Source organism: Venturia canescens, chromosome 7 (genome assembly GCF_019457755.1).
Source record: "Venturia canescens isolate UGA chromosome 7, ASM1945775v1, whole genome shotgun sequence".
Classification (NCBI taxonomy): Eukaryota; Metazoa; Arthropoda; class Insecta; order Hymenoptera; family Ichneumonidae; genus Venturia; species Venturia canescens.
This window is the reverse complement of record NC_057427.1, coordinates 10,480,178-10,499,085: the sequence shown is the minus strand read 5'-3', so window position 1 is coordinate 10,499,085 and position 18,908 is coordinate 10,480,178. Positions and strand designations below refer to the sequence as shown.

At 45.4% G+C, this 18,908-nt stretch overlaps 2 protein-coding genes across 4 annotated transcripts; one reads left to right on the top strand and one right to left on the bottom strand.

Annotated features, from left to right (window-relative positions):
• The first annotated feature begins 90 nt into the window (after nucleotides 1-90).
• On the top strand, nucleotides 91-8,900 carry LOC122413593 (uncharacterized). 3 transcript variants are annotated; one of them, XM_043424034.1, is made up of 4 exons: nucleotides 91-322; nucleotides 410-454; nucleotides 7,599-8,246; nucleotides 8,549-8,900. In XM_043424034.1, the coding sequence occupies exons 1-4, from the start codon at nucleotides 254-256 to the stop codon at nucleotides 8,798-8,800; spliced, it is 1,014 nt and encodes a 337-aa protein (XP_043279969.1). In that variant the 5' UTR covers nucleotides 91-253; the 3' UTR covers nucleotides 8,801-8,900. The 3 variants fall into 3 exon arrangements, with proteins under 3 accessions (XP_043279969.1, XP_043279970.1, XP_043279971.1); XM_043424035.1 differs by lacking the exon at nucleotides 410-454; XM_043424036.1 differs by lacking the exons at nucleotides 91-322; nucleotides 410-454 and adding an exon at nucleotides 4,876-6,841.
• Nucleotides 8,901-12,077: 3,177 nt separating this feature from the next.
• LOC122413595 (pro-resilin-like) lies at nucleotides 12,078-16,082 on the bottom strand. The gene is made up of 3 exons (XM_043424037.1): nucleotides 15,854-16,082; nucleotides 13,711-14,033; nucleotides 12,078-12,967 (listed from the first exon to the last, which is right to left on the bottom strand). The coding sequence occupies exons 2-3, from the start codon at nucleotides 14,029-14,031 to the stop codon at nucleotides 12,698-12,700; spliced, it is 591 nt and encodes a 196-aa protein (XP_043279972.1). The 5' UTR covers nucleotides 14,032-14,033; nucleotides 15,854-16,082; the 3' UTR covers nucleotides 12,078-12,697.
• Nucleotides 16,083-18,908: the final 2,826 nt, after the last annotated feature.

Genomic DNA, 18,908 nt, shown 5'->3' with positions numbered 1-18,908 from the left:
GACGTTGCGAACAAGCTGCGATAAACTCGTTCCGCGAATGTGCAACGCACTCGCGGTGTTCATTGCGCGCATACACGCGTACGCAGGATGGCACCGAGTTTTATTGAGATTAAACGACGATAGATGCGAATCGCACCGCGCGATACTAAATTTTTATTCGCATCAGTTAACTACTCTGGTTTTTCCACGTCCACTCGTCAAACAGAATCGCTTGCAATTTGTCGTGCCACGTTTATGGTAGTGCAATTGATTAATGAATCAAAATATCAACGTCAGTTGTGTACTGCATGCAGAGAGAGTGGGAGGGATTTCCGGACGCAGGGTAAATACGGACACCGCAATATCTTTATATTCCGTTAACCCCGTTTCCACGCACTCGAACTCATGCGATAGTCCTATCGATGTTTAGTGTACTCACATTATTCGAAGCGCCAAGCGATTTATTTCCTTCGAGGTAAGATCAGTCACAAAATTTCGTACATTTTGATCTCATTTTTGCCTATACATTAAACTGATGAAACTACGGGGATAAACGGTTTCAATGTTATTCAAAAAATTCATTTAAGGACTTTCGGCACAGTCGATAAAACCTTGTCGCGCTAAGCCATGTTAAGAACATAAAAAAATTCAAAAAGTTCAGAATTTTATAAAATTTGGTGAACATATATTCTTTAGCACCAAATTCGACAATACATATTTTTATTTACATTTTTCTTCTACACCGTTATCGAGTAATTGAACTCGGAAGATCAAGCGTATGAGCATAGCGTTTCAATATTATATAAGTATACATTCCGGGCATAAGAAGTTTGCTTTAATGCTTTATTACTCGATAACTATGTAGAAGAAAAGTTCGAAAAAAATTGAGCTTTTGCACGTTACGTTGAAGAACATTATCTCCAAGTTCTATCAATTTCTTAACATTTGTTAACAGGTATCGAAACTCCTTAATATCCCCATTTCATATAAGAATTTGAATAAGAAGTTTGGGGGAATTCCGGACGTTCTGCTTTTACCCCATATCGATTGATTTTGTTCAAATTTCAGTAACGTCGTAAATATACATACGAAAGAAAACACCAACGTACAAAATTGAGTGCACAAATGTAGCAGTGAACGATGTAAAAACGAAAAAGTTATTTTTTTTTTGAAAAATATGGAAATTCACCATCCGAAGACTGGATTGTGTGAATCGAGTGTGAAATTTGGGCTCACAAAGTTACACAAGCGAAAGTACGAGTCGAAAATATGTTTGCGCTATGTGTAGCAATTTTAATGCAATCTAGATTCAGCCCAAGGGCCGTCCGGAATCACCCCGGGGGTTCGGGCCAAGTCCGAATTTTACGGAGTGTTGTTTTTTGCTAAATACCTAGCAATTTTTAAATCTATTTGTTAAAATTTGCATCGGAAATCGTAAACAAGATATCAAGGAATAAAATAGACCGAAAATCTATTTTGTTATTTTATCATGTGGTTGGTTATTAATTAATTTCCCTTAAGCGGTCGGTAGGAGCTTAATGAAATGAGAAAGCTCGACAACGATTTCGCAAGTTCTGAAGCCCCGTTCCCCAACCAACGAGTTTAGTTGCATCCATTTATTTGCGGTTCCGTAAATCACATCACCATCTACGATAATTCAACCGACACGCCACGATAGTTGAATAAAAAATATTTCATCAAATATTTTTCATTCAACGTTTCCCCAGAGTCCGACAGATTCCCCGATGTAAATTTCATCGAATAAATTCAATGAATTTCTATATGTTGAATCGAGGCAATAGGCAATGTGCAGATTATCGTGCTCTATTATTTGATCCGTGAGCAAGCACATCCTTGTCCCGTGATCGGTGACTAATCAATGTGGGTCTATAGAACACTCTTGTTCGTCGGAATCATCCTCTTATCTCGCTCCCTATTATAAATACGAATTCGGGCGTTCCTCCTCAAACGCGTGTCGATAATTTCTCAGGCATTTCGAGCAAGTCTGAGGCTGGTTTTGCTGCTCCAAAATAGTTATAGAGCTTTTTTGCTTCGTTTGTTCGGTTACTCATCGTACAGTAACGTTATTAAGAAGAATTTACTTCGAGCAGCATCGAGGGATCAGCACCGAGCAAAAGATGCTCTTGCAAGTTCGAATAAAAGTCGTTTGTCAAATTTTCATAAAAGTTTCTTCAACAAAATAAAATATTCTTCCGCTCCGTTAATCTGTTACAGTCGAAAACAATGGCAAGCGCAAAAAATTGAGGAAAAATTTGGCGTCATGGTCTCCACCGATTTGCAGTTATCATAAACAGTTGATTAGAGATAAAAAAGTAATGATGAACGAACGACATGGACGAGGTGAATTCCGTACGAAAGGGCGCGTAGAATTAATCCAACTATGCAGTGCGGCCCTTCATCGAGGCTTCGACGAACACGAAGCATTGATTGACCGTCATATTGGATTGGCATTAGGGGCAGGGGGGAGGATCAACATGGAGCAAGTGTACACAGAAGCGACGTTCGCTCGTCGGTTCTCGATGCCAAGGACCGATGATGCACAACGAGCAACCACAATATATTCCAAGATGACGATGCGGGTGATCGGCAGCCAGTTTTCGAGTGCTTAAGCTCGGGCATATTGCACGTCACAGAGATCGAGTCGTTGACAATTCCACTTGAATTTATAATGGATCTTGAATGAAGGGGAGAGAGCTCTGATGAAATAACCGCGGTTAATCCAATGAATTAGTGGCTCTTATAAAAAGAGCGGAGAGTCTGCTCGCACGGGAGTGCGATCAGAAAAAATAACGTTTTCAAGATAATTGCAAGATGAAAAAGAGGCACAAAATTGATTTCTTGAACCCACGGTAAAGACGATCCTCCCGAGGCCCGATTTGCATATCCCTCATTCCTCTTTCTCTCTCTCTCTCTCTCTCTCAGCCTCGAAAAAAGATATCGACTTTCGATGATCGCGCGTCTATCCAGCACCGGCCAATTTTCCAAGCCCCGCGACGTATGCAGTTGGCCATAGATATACCTCGACGCATCCTTTTGTCAGGTCGTGTTCCCTCGATGAGTATTATCCGTCGTATATCATTGATCCGGCGATCATCATTTGGAGTTTGGAGCGCGGAGCCCCGGAGGATATCGTCAGGAGGATCCAGCGAGACCTTAAGGTCCCAAAGTCACGCGAACCTTTCGCCCGATCCACCTCTATTAGAGAACATTTCACGCTCCCTCGTTCTAGTGTGTGTGTATACGTAAGAATATAATATAAATGGGGCTCCCGAGCACAGAGAGATATAAAGGTGTTATATACACGTACCTACCGAAACGTTTTGAGGAACAGAGGCGAAGATCGCGTGGACGCCAAGAGTAAAAGCAATCTTCACCTACGTATCTATGCTAATGAGAAATATTACGCTTGAAACACAATGAGGATAGCTACGAGAGTCTGTCTCTACGTGCCCGAATACTAATTTTCTCCCTTCCACGCGAGACGTAAATCCTCCGTAGACGATTGCATTAGCACAAACGCACTCGTCAATTTCAAGCACATCAACTTGGATGAATTAATCATTCGTCCGATTCGCGAACGCCCTTAATCGTGTCTCGTCATTCCGGAATCGGAGGTTCGAGTCTCGACTGTGAAAATTCTGTGAGAAGTTACTCAGGATTAATGATTCCTGCCCCATCGAAGATGCCTTCCTGTCGAGTGTTGACGTCTCATGAAGTTTTTGTTCTCACGCGTCCGAGCATACGTTTCCATATACTTTTTTGGAAATAATCTCTCGCCCTGGGCAGCTGCAACTTTTCTTCCCGATTTCCCATCCCCCCGCGCAGGACTTCTTCGAGCCGTTGCGTCGCGTTGATAAATAAATATCGTAATTGATGCAATTCTCGGTTTGTTCTTTCCGGTACAACGCACTCGGAGGCGACTTTCGAAATGGCTGCAAGGATCCCCTTATCCCCGCGGTGATCAGTGATGAATAGCCCAATTACAGCTCATTTAGTTCATCCAAAAATATGATAAATCATGCAATTTTTAGTTATGTGCGAATACATGCGGCTGCGGACATAAATATGCACGCGGCTACGTACGTATTTACAATCGCGATTAATCTTGACAAGTTTTTGTGGATTTGAGGAAGTTATATATTACACGAGAAATCGTAAATCGCGTCGGTGTAACGAGTCGCGGTGAGGGCCTTGAGACGTATGAAATCATTGTGCGAAGCACTCGCACATACGCACGCGCGGCGGCGGAGGCGCCATAAGATGCGAATAAAGAGAAAGATCGCCGAGTCCGAGGATCGAGCTAGCGATCGGTATGCGTTAATGGAAAGAGAAATGGGCAAGGTTCCCGGGGCGCGAGGGATGATCGAGTGCGAGATCTTCATGAACGTCCGAGCTCTCTATCGCCCCTTCTCCCTTCTCCTCCGCTTACTTAATCCTCTAAATTCTTTGTAGCCTCTTTCGATCGAGCATAATAACGACGCTCTTTATTATTATTGATTATTCACAGGCGCGTTAATGTCTACAGAGCCACGCATATTACGTTACAAAGATGCGGCGGGATGGCCTTGCTCTCGATGTTACAGTTGGAGGTTACGCAAACCCGGCGAATGTCCGACTCTCTTGTTCGCCCCGCTCCCCTTTCCCGGATCGCTGCTCCATCAGCCGCCGATTCACTAATGAACCTTACTGTGTAGAAGGCTTGGTGCAAATTCGAATCGGAGCTTGTAAATTTGGCCCATTCATGCTTCTTAGACCACCGAGTCTATGCACACACCGATTTGCGGAGCTCGCGCGCACGAATCTTGAGTTTGTCGCTACATTTGTGAGCATTGTCAAAGAGGAAAGGTAGTTTAGAAGCAATTACTTGCGCCTGAGAGCTCGATCAATTATGACGCACCCTTCGATCTCGATAAGGTTGCAACGCAAGCCGTTGGGATCTTTGAACTTTGGAGCGCGTTTGCAAACTCGGTCATGATACACATCGGTGCGCGCTCTTCGTCCTGACAAGCGAGGCTCCAAAATGCGAGGATTTTATTTTGAGAAAATAGTTATTCGTCCTTGAATGTTATGTGCTTCCGAAGAATGTATCGGCACGCGGATCAGCTGAAGTTCAATTCTTCGAAACTTTGACCGAGGCTGATGTAATGGCCGAAATTCACGCCGGAGAAGAATTTTCGGAGCAGATTCGCCAGCCTCGGAGTTTCATCTCGTTCATCATCGCTATTATTGCACAGTCTTCCGCCTCGTGTGCAAACGATCGTCGGCGATGTCAGCCCCCCACCAGTTCTCTCGTCAAAGTACCTCTCATTATCCCCGTCTTTATTTTTTATTCCGCATTTACAAGCGCGAAGATAAATAACTCTCGCGGTTGCTAACATACGGAAAGGCGTAACCCACGCGGTTTAGGACTCCGAGGGATGATGATTTACGACTCTCGTGTTTACGACACATCGAGGCTCTCTCAAAGCGATCGGCACAATCATTGTGGTCAATTGACAATGGAAATCGCTCTTGTTACGAAAGATTCACGTGTGTGCTATTGAAAATAATCTTTCGCGTGTTTTCTTGAGCGAGGGACAAAGAGAGAGAGAGAGAGAGAAAAAACAAGGAATTGGCTATTGAGCGAAATAGTAAATATGCAATTGGGACTTAATGAAGAGAAAATTACCGTCGTTTTGTTCGCTTCCATCGTATCCAAGTTCCATCGGTAAAAACACTTGTCTCCTCGATCCGTTTTTGTTTCACTGACCATTAATATTCATTTTTCTTTAAAAAATCTTGACTTCCATACTTGGTTTCTCCCGTGCGCCTGTATCCATAGAAAAATATAACTTTAGTTTCGTACTCACAAATAACTAAAAAGCAGAAGCACATTCTCGAAAATCCACAGTATTTTTCGTCCCAACTCTCGAAGGTCCGTTTCTCTTCTTCTCGGCGTGAATAAAAAAGTAAGAGCAACGATTCCGGCGTATTCGTATAGCTGATTGGAGCGTCGTTGTTCTCATTGAAGGGCCATTGTCCAAAGTTAGACAATCGTAAGGCGAGCAGGTCAGTCATATCTCTTTGTTCATGGGCTGAAGATTCGAAACATCTTTCGTTCGATTGCTCCATGCGCGCGAGTGCTCTCTCGCTCCCTGCTCTTATTCTTTTTCCTGGGAGAAGAGCTCGCTGATAAAAACGTGAAAAACCATCCCTCCAACCGGCTCTTTGGTTGGTTATTTTGCGGAGTTAACTCCATGGAAGTCTATCGCCGTAATAATTGAGACGAGCGAGGAGAGAAGACAAAAGGACAAGAATCTCACGCATCATATGTTCTCGCATTAAAAACAAGAATGAGATGGATCCGTTAAAAGGAGAGGTCGCGCGGCTCGCCAGGACGGCCATGCTCAGCGAAGCATTCACTTTTATACACTTTACCGTGACCGGGTAGTTGGCTCGCATCACACTTTACATGTATTTATCCGTGTACATGAGTACGAGTTGCGTGCTCTAACGTACAGTCGCGCACATGGACACGCACGTACACGGAGAGACGCACAGACGCGCCGTGAATTTAACTACACGAAATCGGAGCTCTAGCAACGAAATGTATTCACATTCAAAGAAGAGTGAGTCCACCCTCCCTCCCTCCAATCTTCATGCTTTCGTGGCAGCAGCATCCTACCGAATATACAAGTTTGAACGAACGGAAAACGCTCCAAAGACTTCGGCCACAAACACGCACGGAGCCCCGCACGCACCCACATATTCAAGCACTGCTATTTCTGTGCACATATAAAAGGAGGCTTCAAGCTCCATGCCAAATCAAATCAAGACGTGCCCTCATAGAGGAAACATGAAGGTAAGGACGGAATAAGAGGATTTAGCTTTTAGTGGAAAAGACTATCAGTCCAAGTCAAAAGCCAAAGGGAAAGAGCGACGGAGATAGAAACCCCGGGCTTGCAAGGGTTAAACATGAAAGCTTACCATTTCTAGTGTACGATTTCATGTTTCAACATTTCTCTAGGCAAAAGCTTTCGCTACCTTTCGTAACGAGTATTTTAGCTTCTTCGAAGCGCGTACGAATTTCATCCTCGCCATCCTCCGTCTTGTAAAGCTTCTTTTTCAATATTACACCTTCCGTAAATCTTCTTATTACTCGTTAACGTTGAATCAACGTTTATGTAAGATGCACCGAGTTCTACGAGCTTAAAGTGCCTGAAATATCAACTTCGTTGTTATACGATATGTTGGGTAATTGCTGCTCCGTTTTTATCTTCATTTATCGTTGATTCATCACTCGATTCTTCTTGTTTTCTTTTTCACTTTATTCCACTCAGATTCTCGATGAAATCACCCTCTGCGAGGACGGAGGGGACTCAAAAAAAATAAATATTAGAAAAAATCTCTCATTTGACTGCTCTCAGATAGCTAAGATGAAAAATGATGATTCGAGAGCTGTATAGTGACTGTTAGAAATTTAAGGACTCGAGTAATCCAATGGAAAGTTTATTCAGAGCTCAGACTTTCGTCCGAACGGTGAAATAATGTTGAAAAGTCATGAAATTTGAATGGGTTTTGTGTCTCAAAGTGGTATTTTTTGTTTTTGAAAACTGCAGATTCCATTGGTTCTGGTTTGCTCACTGATGAGCTTGGCACACGGTAGCCTGGAGCCAGCTGGCTACAGGCCTCCTGGCACACATCCCCAAACGAGATACTTGCCACCTTCGTCGAGCAATCATCGCACGAATAATCGCTACACATCCTCGTCGCCGAATGTCTCAGGCCAAAACGTGGCCGAATTGAGGCAAGAATTGTCGTCGAGTTTTTCGTTGCCGCTGCAAAAGGAGCCCTTACCTTTCTCAAACTATTTGCCAGCTAATCGACAATCCTCCGATCCAAGCGAGCATCAATCGAGCGTTGAGAATCGTTGGAACAGTGCTAAGCCTTCGTACGAACCGTCCCGCGAGATTCAACCGAGCCTCACCGAAGCTATACCCCTGAATAATTATCTTCCACTCAAAGACGAACTGAGTTCTTCGGAACTTTATCCACCGATTGCGGACAAGAGTAACTTCGCTAGTGATCCAACGACTTCCCACCTTCCGTCAACTTTCTCGAGTCACCATGATTTCTTATCGCGCGAAGCACAGTCGGGGGTTGACAGTGCCTATCGACAGGTCGTAATTAGCGACAAACTTTCGTCTCGGTACGGTTATCAAAATTCTGGATCGTCCGGCTATCGCTACCCGTCGTCGGAGCATCAAGTGAGTAATCAGAATTCACGAGACTCTGCTTTCCAAGTGCATTTTTCACTCCTGTCTCGGAGACTCGATTGTTCAACTGTCATTCGCGTATTTGACGAGACTAATTAGACGGAATTTTGTACTTTTACGAAATGATATCTCAACGAGCCTGCTGCGCTTGGCTCGCGAAGAATTTATTCAGTCGACATAAAGTAACTTGACTCAGCGAAGGCTGCGCGCGCGTTTACCATAATTTTTCGATTTACTTTCCTCGAATCTATTGTTTACACCTCGTCACGTATTCTTTTGTTCACGCCATCAAGGAACCGGCAAAGTACCAGTTCGAGTACGAGGTCAAGGACCATTATGGCAACGATTATGGCCACAAGGAGACCCGAAACGGCGAAAATACTCAGGGCGTTTACAAAGTACTTTTACCGGATGGACGGAGGCAAGTTGTTCATTATGAAGCCGACAGCCATGGATACAGGCCAATTATAACTTACGAAGAAGCCGAGTCCGGCTCCTATCCGCGACAATCGACGACACTGAATAATCATGGATATCAGTACTAAATCGAAAACAGTCTTCCTCCTGGTGTCGTGGCACGATCTTTTCTCTCTTGAGTTTATTGTGTTACGAATACTTGTAAAATAAAATGCTCTCGAATCAAAAGCTCCGTGTCTCATTATTCGCTCCCACTGATCGCGAGTCACCTGAAAAGATTCTTAAAGGCGTGAAAACTGGCCGAGTATTATCGAGTGTGGATTTCCTCCTTACCACTTATTTCGTGAGCTCCTTTTTCAGCTTTTCTGATCCAAGGAGCCAACATTTTCGAATTTTCACGAGAAAAACTTTTTCATGAAAAAAGTTTCAGCGACTTTATTGTAATCAGCATTTTCAATCGAGTCCATCCAAAAGTTCGTTAACCACGAAATGATCAGAAAGCCGATTTTTAACTGCGACGGCACAAGATCGAAAATACCTAAAATTCCAAATCCTCCGCACAGAATTGCTTTGATTCCAGCACCCTCCTGCCATCCTGAGCTGCGACCGAGTCGTTACAGCAATTGGAGTTCGCTTGCTTTTGCAAGAATAGTTAATGCAAGGGGAGCCGCGGACACAGCTGGTTCTCCATACATACAAATATGCTGATGCAAATTCGGATGTCGTACGAACGAACGTAAACAACGTAGGGTTTCGGTGGCTCCAATTCCGTTTGGATAACGTCGCGCTTGCTTTCGCACGTGTCATAATCTCATTGGACGGTTAGAATGAAGCGAGGTGTGGAGATAGGTATGGTGAGATATATAGCAGGAATAATACGAGGAGTATAAGAGAGCCCATGAGCCGAGAACTCTGGGCTGGATGAACTTGGATATTTCACTCATCACTTTCACATCCTCCGCCTGCTGCTTCGGAATGTTTATGTCGAGGGATATAATTGCGTCAAGCGCGGGGTTACGCCGACTTCTGGGGCTCGATCCTCAAATGGAAGAATGTCGGAGCGTGATAGCTCTATATAGTTATTTACGAGTGAGAGAGCCGCCACCGTAGATTCGCTGAGGCATCTGAATTCGTAATTAACAAATTCCTGAAGCATCTCTGATATCGCTGCATTTTCTTCGCTCGCTCGTTGATTTCGCGGCTCACTCCCGCAGCCTCCGATCGGTTTTCATTCTCTCGTATCTCCTCTGTTTCCTTCACACATTTCAAAAAGGTACGCACGATGAAGTCCTTCTCGCTGGATATTTTTCGAGTTGCCATTTTGCGGGAAGGAAGACAGAAATCGAACGATGCCGATGCGCTCTTGCTGGAAAAATCCTCCGCTTTTCGGCCGCGTCGTTCGACGAGCGCGCGGGGAATTCCGTTGATTTTATGGAACAATCGACTTTGCCATGGCTTGCCGGTGCTCACGGTCCGGTTGGCGACCCGAGCAGCTCGAACGAACCTGAAGCTCGGATCTTGTAGAGGAAGATGAGATTTTTTGGTCGAGATAGAAAAACGCGTGAAACGATCGAGTACTGGCGTTTTGGGGCGATTTATCACTGATTATTTTCATATTTATTGTACTCTCATGACGATGATGATGGGCGAGACGAATGGTGGTGGGGATAACTCGAGTTTGATATGCGCAGCTGTCAGAGTTGGCTATGGAAGGGCTAAACAACCATGCACGGTTTTACTTCTCGCACCGAATCCCTGGCTGTGCGGCTCGTTCTGTAAAACATTTTTTTCAAGCTGCGCGCGTTTATGAGAGTACTTGGCAGCGAGAGCGACTACGTTGGAGTTTTTCTTTGAATATGTTAACGCTTTGAGGCGAGCGCGAAAGCGCGCGCGCCCATTTTCTCCGTTCGTGTCTGAAAGTTTAGCTGCGCGTATAGAGGGGGCTCTGGATTCCCGTCCGCGTGTGTACCATACGCAAGGCTGCTTTATCGTGAAAAGAAGAAGAAAAAGAAGAGAGAGAGAGAAAAGCCCCGTCCTTTGCCCAGGGAAAACGGCCATTAGGACAACCCTAAGAGGTGGAAATTCCCAGAGTGAGGAAGAAAAAACTGCGCTATGGGTGCTAAAAAAAATGAACGGAAACGCACTGAGAGAGGGCGTAGGTCGGGTGGAAGTTCAAAGCAGCACAGAATCCTGCACCGCTGCTGCCCTCTGACTTGCTTGAGTTTTCATCGCCCGTCCTGGACCGCTCTACCACTCCCCCGTGCGCTTTTTCTTTGCTTTCCTTACACGTGTGTCCCGATCCAAAATCGGAGTGAATACACGCTTATGTGAAATTAAGTATCTGCGCGATGAAAGTAAACGCGCGGGCGAAACGAATTTCATTCGCTAGACGGCTCCACATGAAAAGTCCTTTGCAAAACATTTCGCCCCTTTCTTTGTGCTTTTTCACTTTGTAAATGATGTTAATTTATACATTCACCGTACGTACGCACTCCTTCACGACTTTTCGTTCATGCGATTCGTACTCGTTTGCTCGCTAACTTTTTTAGGCTGCATAACTTATTGCGATCAAAGCAGTTTGATGTTTCTTTGATTCGCATGGCTTATTTCTCGAGCTAATCGCTGCGGAAGTTCATAAACATTTAATGATCGTCGATGCTGGAAAAAAAAATGTAAAAAAAAAACTGGAATTTATCGAATAATTCCCAAGAGTTCAAGCTTCCGATTGAATTTCGCGTGAAAAAGCCCGACATAAATATATATGTTAGTGGGTAATGCTGGGTCAAAGTAGAATCCTTTGACGTGGGTTCTCGCCGTTTTTAGCGTGGCTCGTTTGATAGCTAAAAGCAGGACGTGGGAATTACAAAAGCCAGAAGAAAATTTCTCCAATTGCCCCGAGTTTTTCCGCGGACGCGGCTATATAATGTGTGTTTCCGTCGTTGTGAGCGGGCGGGCGGGCGGGCGGGCGCTCCATCGATCACAAATTAAATTCATTACAGAAGACTTCGCGAGGTTCGCGGCTCATTAGCGGAGTTACAGCAATTGGGAAGCCCATCAATGGGCTATTATGAAGCTTCATTAGAGAGCAACACGCTAATTGATATAAAAGTATTATGAATGGATCCGTGAGATCGGGAGCTGACGTCGAAGCACCTTTGTATTCGCAACACTTTATTATCGCTCCGACAATTTTTCTTTCCAACAAGCGTAAAAATCTTTCGAAAACCGCACCGAAGGTACTCGAAGCGACCCGATTTATTTCTGGCAACGATTAAAACCTCAGATTTTCTGGTGTCGCCACCGCCGCGTTTACCGAATATTTTCGACCATTTAATCGCGATAACGAATGTATTAATAATCCACTTCGAGAAGATGCTTCAATGGGGAGTAATTAAAAAATTGTCATTGGATGAAATCGATTTATTCGTACGTGTGTGTATCATCATCGTAGTTCAACTACGCGGTACAAAATTCGCTCCACTATACAACTCGTATGTTGGCCGTAACATTAATGAGATAAAATCGAACGAAATACAAAATATCGTGTACACGACCGGAGGCTAAATTACAGAAAAAATATCCTTCGAAGCTACGTTCCATTTTTTTACACGCTCCACAGTTTTATGGCAATGAAAAATGGGAGGTTTGGGAATTAACGCTTTGCGCATGTGTATACAGTAAAAAAGAAGATTAAAAAACAGATATTTATAGGTGAGTACATAAATAGAGGGCAAGGGACGATGGAGATGAAAGAATCGTGTGTGTTCGTGGCTGTGTGTGTGTGTGTGTTTTTTCGTGCGATTTCGCGCTCGAGCGCGATCATATTGAATTTTTGATGAAACCTCATAGTTTTAACAACGCCATGATCTTCAGCATGCCATTCCGGATCACTCGATCGCACAGTAACAATAATAATAGTAATGGTAATCGTAAGTACTTGGCCCTTTGTTGTTCCGTATTCGTGCGTCCATTTTAGGTTTTTTCTTTTTTTTTTTTTTAAATACATAAACAGATATTTATTGTTATTAATAACGATAACCGTTGTTTCCGGCTGGGTAGCCACCGGGATTGTTTCCGCTCGGTCCCCCGATGCCGGTGCCTTCCTGGACGTAAGTGACTTTCGGCCGGAAACCATTTTGGTCGGCCTCGTATTCGACGGTCTGACGACGGCCGTCCGGCAGAAGAACGTAATAGACGCCACGCGTTACGTCACCATCCCGGCTCTCTTTGTGGCCAAAGTCGTTACCGGAAGCGATGTCGTTTACCATGTATTCGAAGTCGTATCGCGCCGGACCCTTTTTTTGCATTCACATACATACACAGATCATGAGAAAAATGAACTCAAGATATGCGCACTCGAAGCTTACGGAGCTTTGCAACGAGCGGGAATAAAGGGCGGGACTTGGATAAAACCTCGGTACATTACGAGTCGGAAGCGAAATTTCCGAGTTTACTTCGACCCTCGTTGATACACTTTTCTGACACGAGCGCCCGAACTTGTGCGCGTATGCGTGCCCGACTGAGCCCTTAATACGGTATACTTACCGCCACATCAACCACGAACCTTGTTAACCGCGGTCAGTGAGAATTGAAACGAAAGGATCGTTGACTAGAAAACCCGAGCTAATTCGAGCCGAACGTCTTTGATGTACGCACCCGAAGTATTATTTTCACGCACTTTCTTCAACTCGATTATTCCACAATGAGCCAAAGTGTCGGAGCTCAACAGCGCGGAGGCTTAAGAGGACGGATCAGCCGGTATAACGCAGCCGCGAGTGCGAGAGAGACAGCTGCGCATTTCGAAATGAAAATTCTTCGACACAGTTTGGCCGATGAAAAAAAGGCTCCGTCAGCCGATTTTTGCCCTCGTAACGCGCTGGCTGACAGAGCCTTTTTTAAACCGGTCAAACCGTCTCAAAGAATTTCGATTTCGAAAATCCCGAGCGAACTCACTCGACTGATCCAAACTCTTAAACTTGAACAATAACATTCGACGGTAACATAGTGTGAAAGAAATAATTAGAGAAACGCAACTCACATTGCTAGATCCATCATCGTAAGGTCGATTGCCTGTGCCAGGAGCACCGTACTGCTGATTTGGCGGAAGGTATTGATTAGTAGAGTACGGGCTACCCGGAGCACTTGGAGCAGTTTGAATCGGTCTTGCGTATGTGCTCGCACCCCCAAAAGCGTTGTAGCCCTGTCCGGCTGGGGAGTTAGCGCCGTTTCTCTGCGGTGGTCCGTATTGCTGATCTGGCGGTAGGTAAGCCTGGTGCTGCTGGCTCACCGGTGGTTCCGGTCTGCCAGAGATCCCGACCACGAATAACGTCAGTGCTATCGCTGCTTCCGCCACGAGCATTTCTGTGTGTAACGAGACCACGGGATATAGACATAGGCTGGGGCTCCATGAATATCTACAAACTATACGCATGCACTTGGATATTGCACAAGTATATAGCCGCGATCATACGAGCGTGTAATAGTCGTATAATATATTACGACCCCTTGCACTGCTCGGCTTAATAATTGCATCGCTTTAACGTTCCGTCGAGTCTCGGCTTGCGAGGGTAATTAGCATTGCTCATTCTCTCTCTGCTGCCATCGGTAATTGGCTAAAAACGTGAAGCCTCCCGTGATGAGAATGAACAGCGAGGGGGTCCCGGCTCTCTCGCGCGGGAGGGGACCAAAGGAAACTTTCGCTTGCCCGCGGAGCACTTTTCGCACCTGCGTCCTCAGACGAAATCGGAAGTTGCGCCGCTCGAGTTCTGTCTCCGTGCGCCGAGGATCTTTCCACAAAGATGCGCTTGTAGCGGCATTGACAACTTTCGAGGCTCATTATTTTTCGGTTCGTCGGGTCGAGCCGGCTCGATTACGCACGAAGATAAGAGAAGCAATGGGGAAATCGATCCTTCCAATATCCTCGAGGTCTCGCACCTCCCCGCGCTCGCGGCTAACCTCCCGCGTCACGGGAAAGTCTGTACGCGTACTTTGACGTACACGCACGTATCGCGATGGCCCCATGGCCTGGATGAGATGCATCTCGAGAACTCGGACCATCGCCGGGATTTGCGCAACGGACCAAACGAAACGTTGGTTAACGAATCGAAAAGATTTTATGCATGTATTCCGGGCCTTCGTAGGCAAAAGTCTATTATTTTCGAGACGTTAGCTTCCTACATTAGCGCGAAAGAACCGTGACTCAACACCGATGATATGCTTCGATTTTCATTATCTGTTCTTGCCACTCACGTATGCAACGTTCGATAAGATAAATTCGTTTAAAATTTATTGGGTTTTTAATTTTACTGCCAAAACTATAGCAGCGAAGATTTTTCGTGATTTCTGACCTCTGAAGATATTTCGTACTTGGCTTAAGAAACACGTTTGGCTCAATTTTAGTCTAACGAATCGTAAATTACTATGAAAATTGATAATTTTATTGAAAAATATACGATGCGAAAGATCGGACTTAATGTAAACGAGTGTGTATTGTGTTAGGTAGGTAGCGGGGGCTCCCAATGTACCGAACTAACCGAACGTTCGCGGAGGTCTATCGCATCATCGAAGGTACACGCACGAGAGAATATCCCTCGACGGTTGCGGGATATATTTCCATAAGTTTGCGGGTTTCGTAAGAGAAAGGTGTTCGTCTCGTCGGATCCCCCCCGATGTGAAACCGCGAGAGTGCATCGTGAATAATGGAGCAATTTAACGAGAAAGGTGTGCTCGGTATCGGCAAATTGTTATCACGCTCCCGTTTTGTCACTTTCCTCGAGCGCTCCACGCTCGAGCGTTCGTTACACGCGAAGATAAACATTCTCGCGTCATCCTCGTCGGGCCCTATTTTTAATTCGATTTTCTTTCGGTTATCATGAAATTGAGTGATCGGCACTTTTGCCTCCGCGGATAGAGACCGATTTTCGGGCAGTTGTGTCGTCGCATTTTCTTATCGCTCGATCGCCCCCTTCCGCTCCGCGGCCAATCGCTCATAACCTATTTATCAAGGAATTTGTTCCCGTGGCGAGGCTATTCCGAGCCGTTGCCTTTCCCAAGAAACAATGAAATATTTCTCAATCATAATTGAGCGAAACTGAGAACATTTTTATACAGTTTTGACAACCCCGGAAGGCAGGCTTACCCACAGTACTGATGAGAATATCGATTTTTACTGAGATACTCACTGCTGTCGATCGGTGGAATTAGAAATAAAAGAAATGTGAAAATCCTCCGCACGGATGTTCCTCGAACTTTAGGGCACGCGAACACGTCGTGAATGAATTCGATGAGAATCGTTCGATCGAGCTTCACATCGATCTCTATCCGTGCAGATATTTCGGAGTAAATCGACAACGCGTACGCCTCTTCCTCGCTCGTCTGTCAACTTGTTTGTTGATCCTTATGGGAGATGACTATGGTGCAGAGTGCGAGGTATCATCTGCCTTGGACGGATTTTATACTTTCGCGAGCGAGCCTCGCTTTGCCCCCCTGAAAGGTACGTGGAAATCATCCTATACAAACGTTCACCGATATATGTAACATCACGAGCAAGGCCGTTGCGCCATCGTCCGAATCACTTATACAACCTTAATTGTGAGCCGCTTGTAAACAGACACACACGCGAGCGAGCACTCGTTACAATAAACATTGATGAAGAAGCTTAAAAAACGAGAGGGAGCGCGACGGAGGAAGGCGTTTTTGGGGGTGGCTCCCCGTTCGAGTCTTCGCACTTTCGATCACGCGACGAGTAACGTCCTTCTCGAGTTTGTTCGTCTCTCCTCGCCCATTAACGCACGACCGCCTCGTCTATTTTTTCACAATCATCCATCCCCGTGTACCGAACCAATAATTGCCTCTTTTTTTTCTTCATCGCGCACCATTTGTTTTCTCCAATTGCCTACGTCTGCTTGCACCTCCGCCGCCACGTGATCTCTATATACATACGCAAATGCAGCGTTTTAATCGATCGATTTCTTGGATAATTCTCCTCTGCACAGTTCGATATGTCGAGGCCAGATTATTATGAAAGCGATTTCAAGAGAGCCGGTCAATCATTTTTGACGTTCGCTCATTCTCTCCTCGCCTCGATTCGTCCATTCGCGTCTCAAAAATATTTCGAGTTCATTACAAACTTGGGAGTCGCGAGTTTCTGGATTTTCGGCGCTTCGCGCGTCCTGCTGCCACTCGGGACTCGCGTTTTCTTCGTAATTTCGATCATTTTATTTCCATGTTTCCTACGATTTCTTAATTCTCACGCGGTCGTTAATTACTTCCGAAAAAATAGACTCGCCTGTCGTCGAATACGTTACACATCGTCGTGGTTAAAGTGGCAAATTAAGCGAGTCGCTTTATTCGATATTTAAAAGTTTGAAAGGGCGACGCATGCGACGAAACTCTCACTTAATTATGCAATCTGGCCCGAATATATTAATTAGCGAAATTCGGTGGGTATGCGCGCATTCGTTTATGCATTACGCTCGCGCGGTTTAAGTCGAGCATCTCGCGTCGAAAAATCGGTTTCGGCGTACCTTATTTTCTCTCGCGCTACTCATTTTCGGAGATATGATTTCCCTTTCCCGGTGCGAGTACGAGGGTCTCTTTCCGCCTCCAGTTTTATGAAGATATACGAGCGTGGCTTGGATTATTACGTGAAATCGTTTGCGACTGCAAATCTTTGTGTGCAGTCATTTTTACGTTTATTTTTCCTCTTCTCGCTTTTATTATTTCTCCCCGCAGATGGCCGGGCGTCAAGCGGCGCGTATCCCGGAGATCTCGTATCTCCCCGCAATAAACAGTCTCAGATTATCTTTTTGCCCCTCATTAAATCCCCCGGTCGCTCTCATTAATCGCGTTTCGGCCTCGCTCCTTTTCTCTTTCGTTATCCGAAATTTCGCAGCGACTAAACAATTATTCCAAACTTCTTTTTAATCTCGAGGACTTCTCCGTCCGAAAAAATCCACTGGGTCGTCTGCCCATTCGGCGGTTCCACAGCGCACATTCGTCGCCAATGAATTCCCCTTTTCCCTCGATGATTAAACGACCCTATTCGTTATTGCAACAGAAACGAAGCGGTCCGCGCTTCAAATTTTCCATCACTTTATTCCGCTGCGCGCGCGTTTCTCTTTACCTCCAAAACCAGAGAACAAACTCGCCCGTTCGCGCGGGTCCTCGCTCCTCCAGGAGGAATTCAGTCCTTGAATATGCAACTCTCGCTGTACTATGAAATTGTTATGAATTCATAGAGCTCGACAGACTTAATATGTTGTGGAGTGCACACGAATCGTGGGCCTCTAGGAGGGAGGGGCACGGGCGGAGGCAACCGAGAGTTTTCACGTCGCAGAACCGTTGCCTGCGTATGTTTAGGTCGCGTCCTCGTATTAACCTGGAAGCGTCAGTCCTACCGGGTGTTTCATGTGGAAAAATTATTTTTTCAGAAAAGGAACGGGAAACGATTCTTCCGGGGTTAATTCGATGCCCGAATGAGTTGTGCTCGTGCCCGAGGGTTACGCAGTTCGGTGGCTCATACGTGGCGTGAACGTGTCGAGAGAATATGCAAGATCGAGAGCTGGGGACTGAAAATTTATAGTCGAGTAATGAGTGCTCGCGAGGGGATGAGATTCGACGCTTGCCAGTTGCAGGGGTGGTCGATAAATTAAAAAAGACGCAGAACCCTCGCACGCGATGCTCGAAGAGTGGACACACTCGTGCGACTCGCCCCCCCCGCATTCTGCAGCAATAATTCGTGGCTCGATTCTTTTACAGTTACATTTTTTCCGATTACGTGCTTCTTCCAACGTCGTCTTTTCTATCGCAATGTGAAATTTCCGGTTGATCATATTTGGAGTATTTTTCGATAGGAGAAAATGATTTTCCCCTCAAATTCCGTCTCGTCCGCTCATTTTCTTCTCCACTCTGGGCTCCTCGCTCCTTACAAATTTTATTTGCTCGAGCCATGTAAACACGCGCGCGCGCTCCCATAAAATTGATATTGGAAAATGAAATGTTCGCTGCTCTCAGCACGAAGGGCAGGGGAAAAGAAAATTAAGGAAGAAAAAAGACAAACGAAGGTAAAATCGTAGGTCAGGGCTCGAAAAGCTTTCGAGGCTTTCGCCTCCACGTTCTTTTAATCCGAACGCAATGATTCCGGTCACTTGCTATTCCCCTCTACGCGTTCGCACCTAAATAAATGAAATCAAAGTAAACGTTGGGCTCGCCACGATCCCGAGCGCGGTTTCCTCA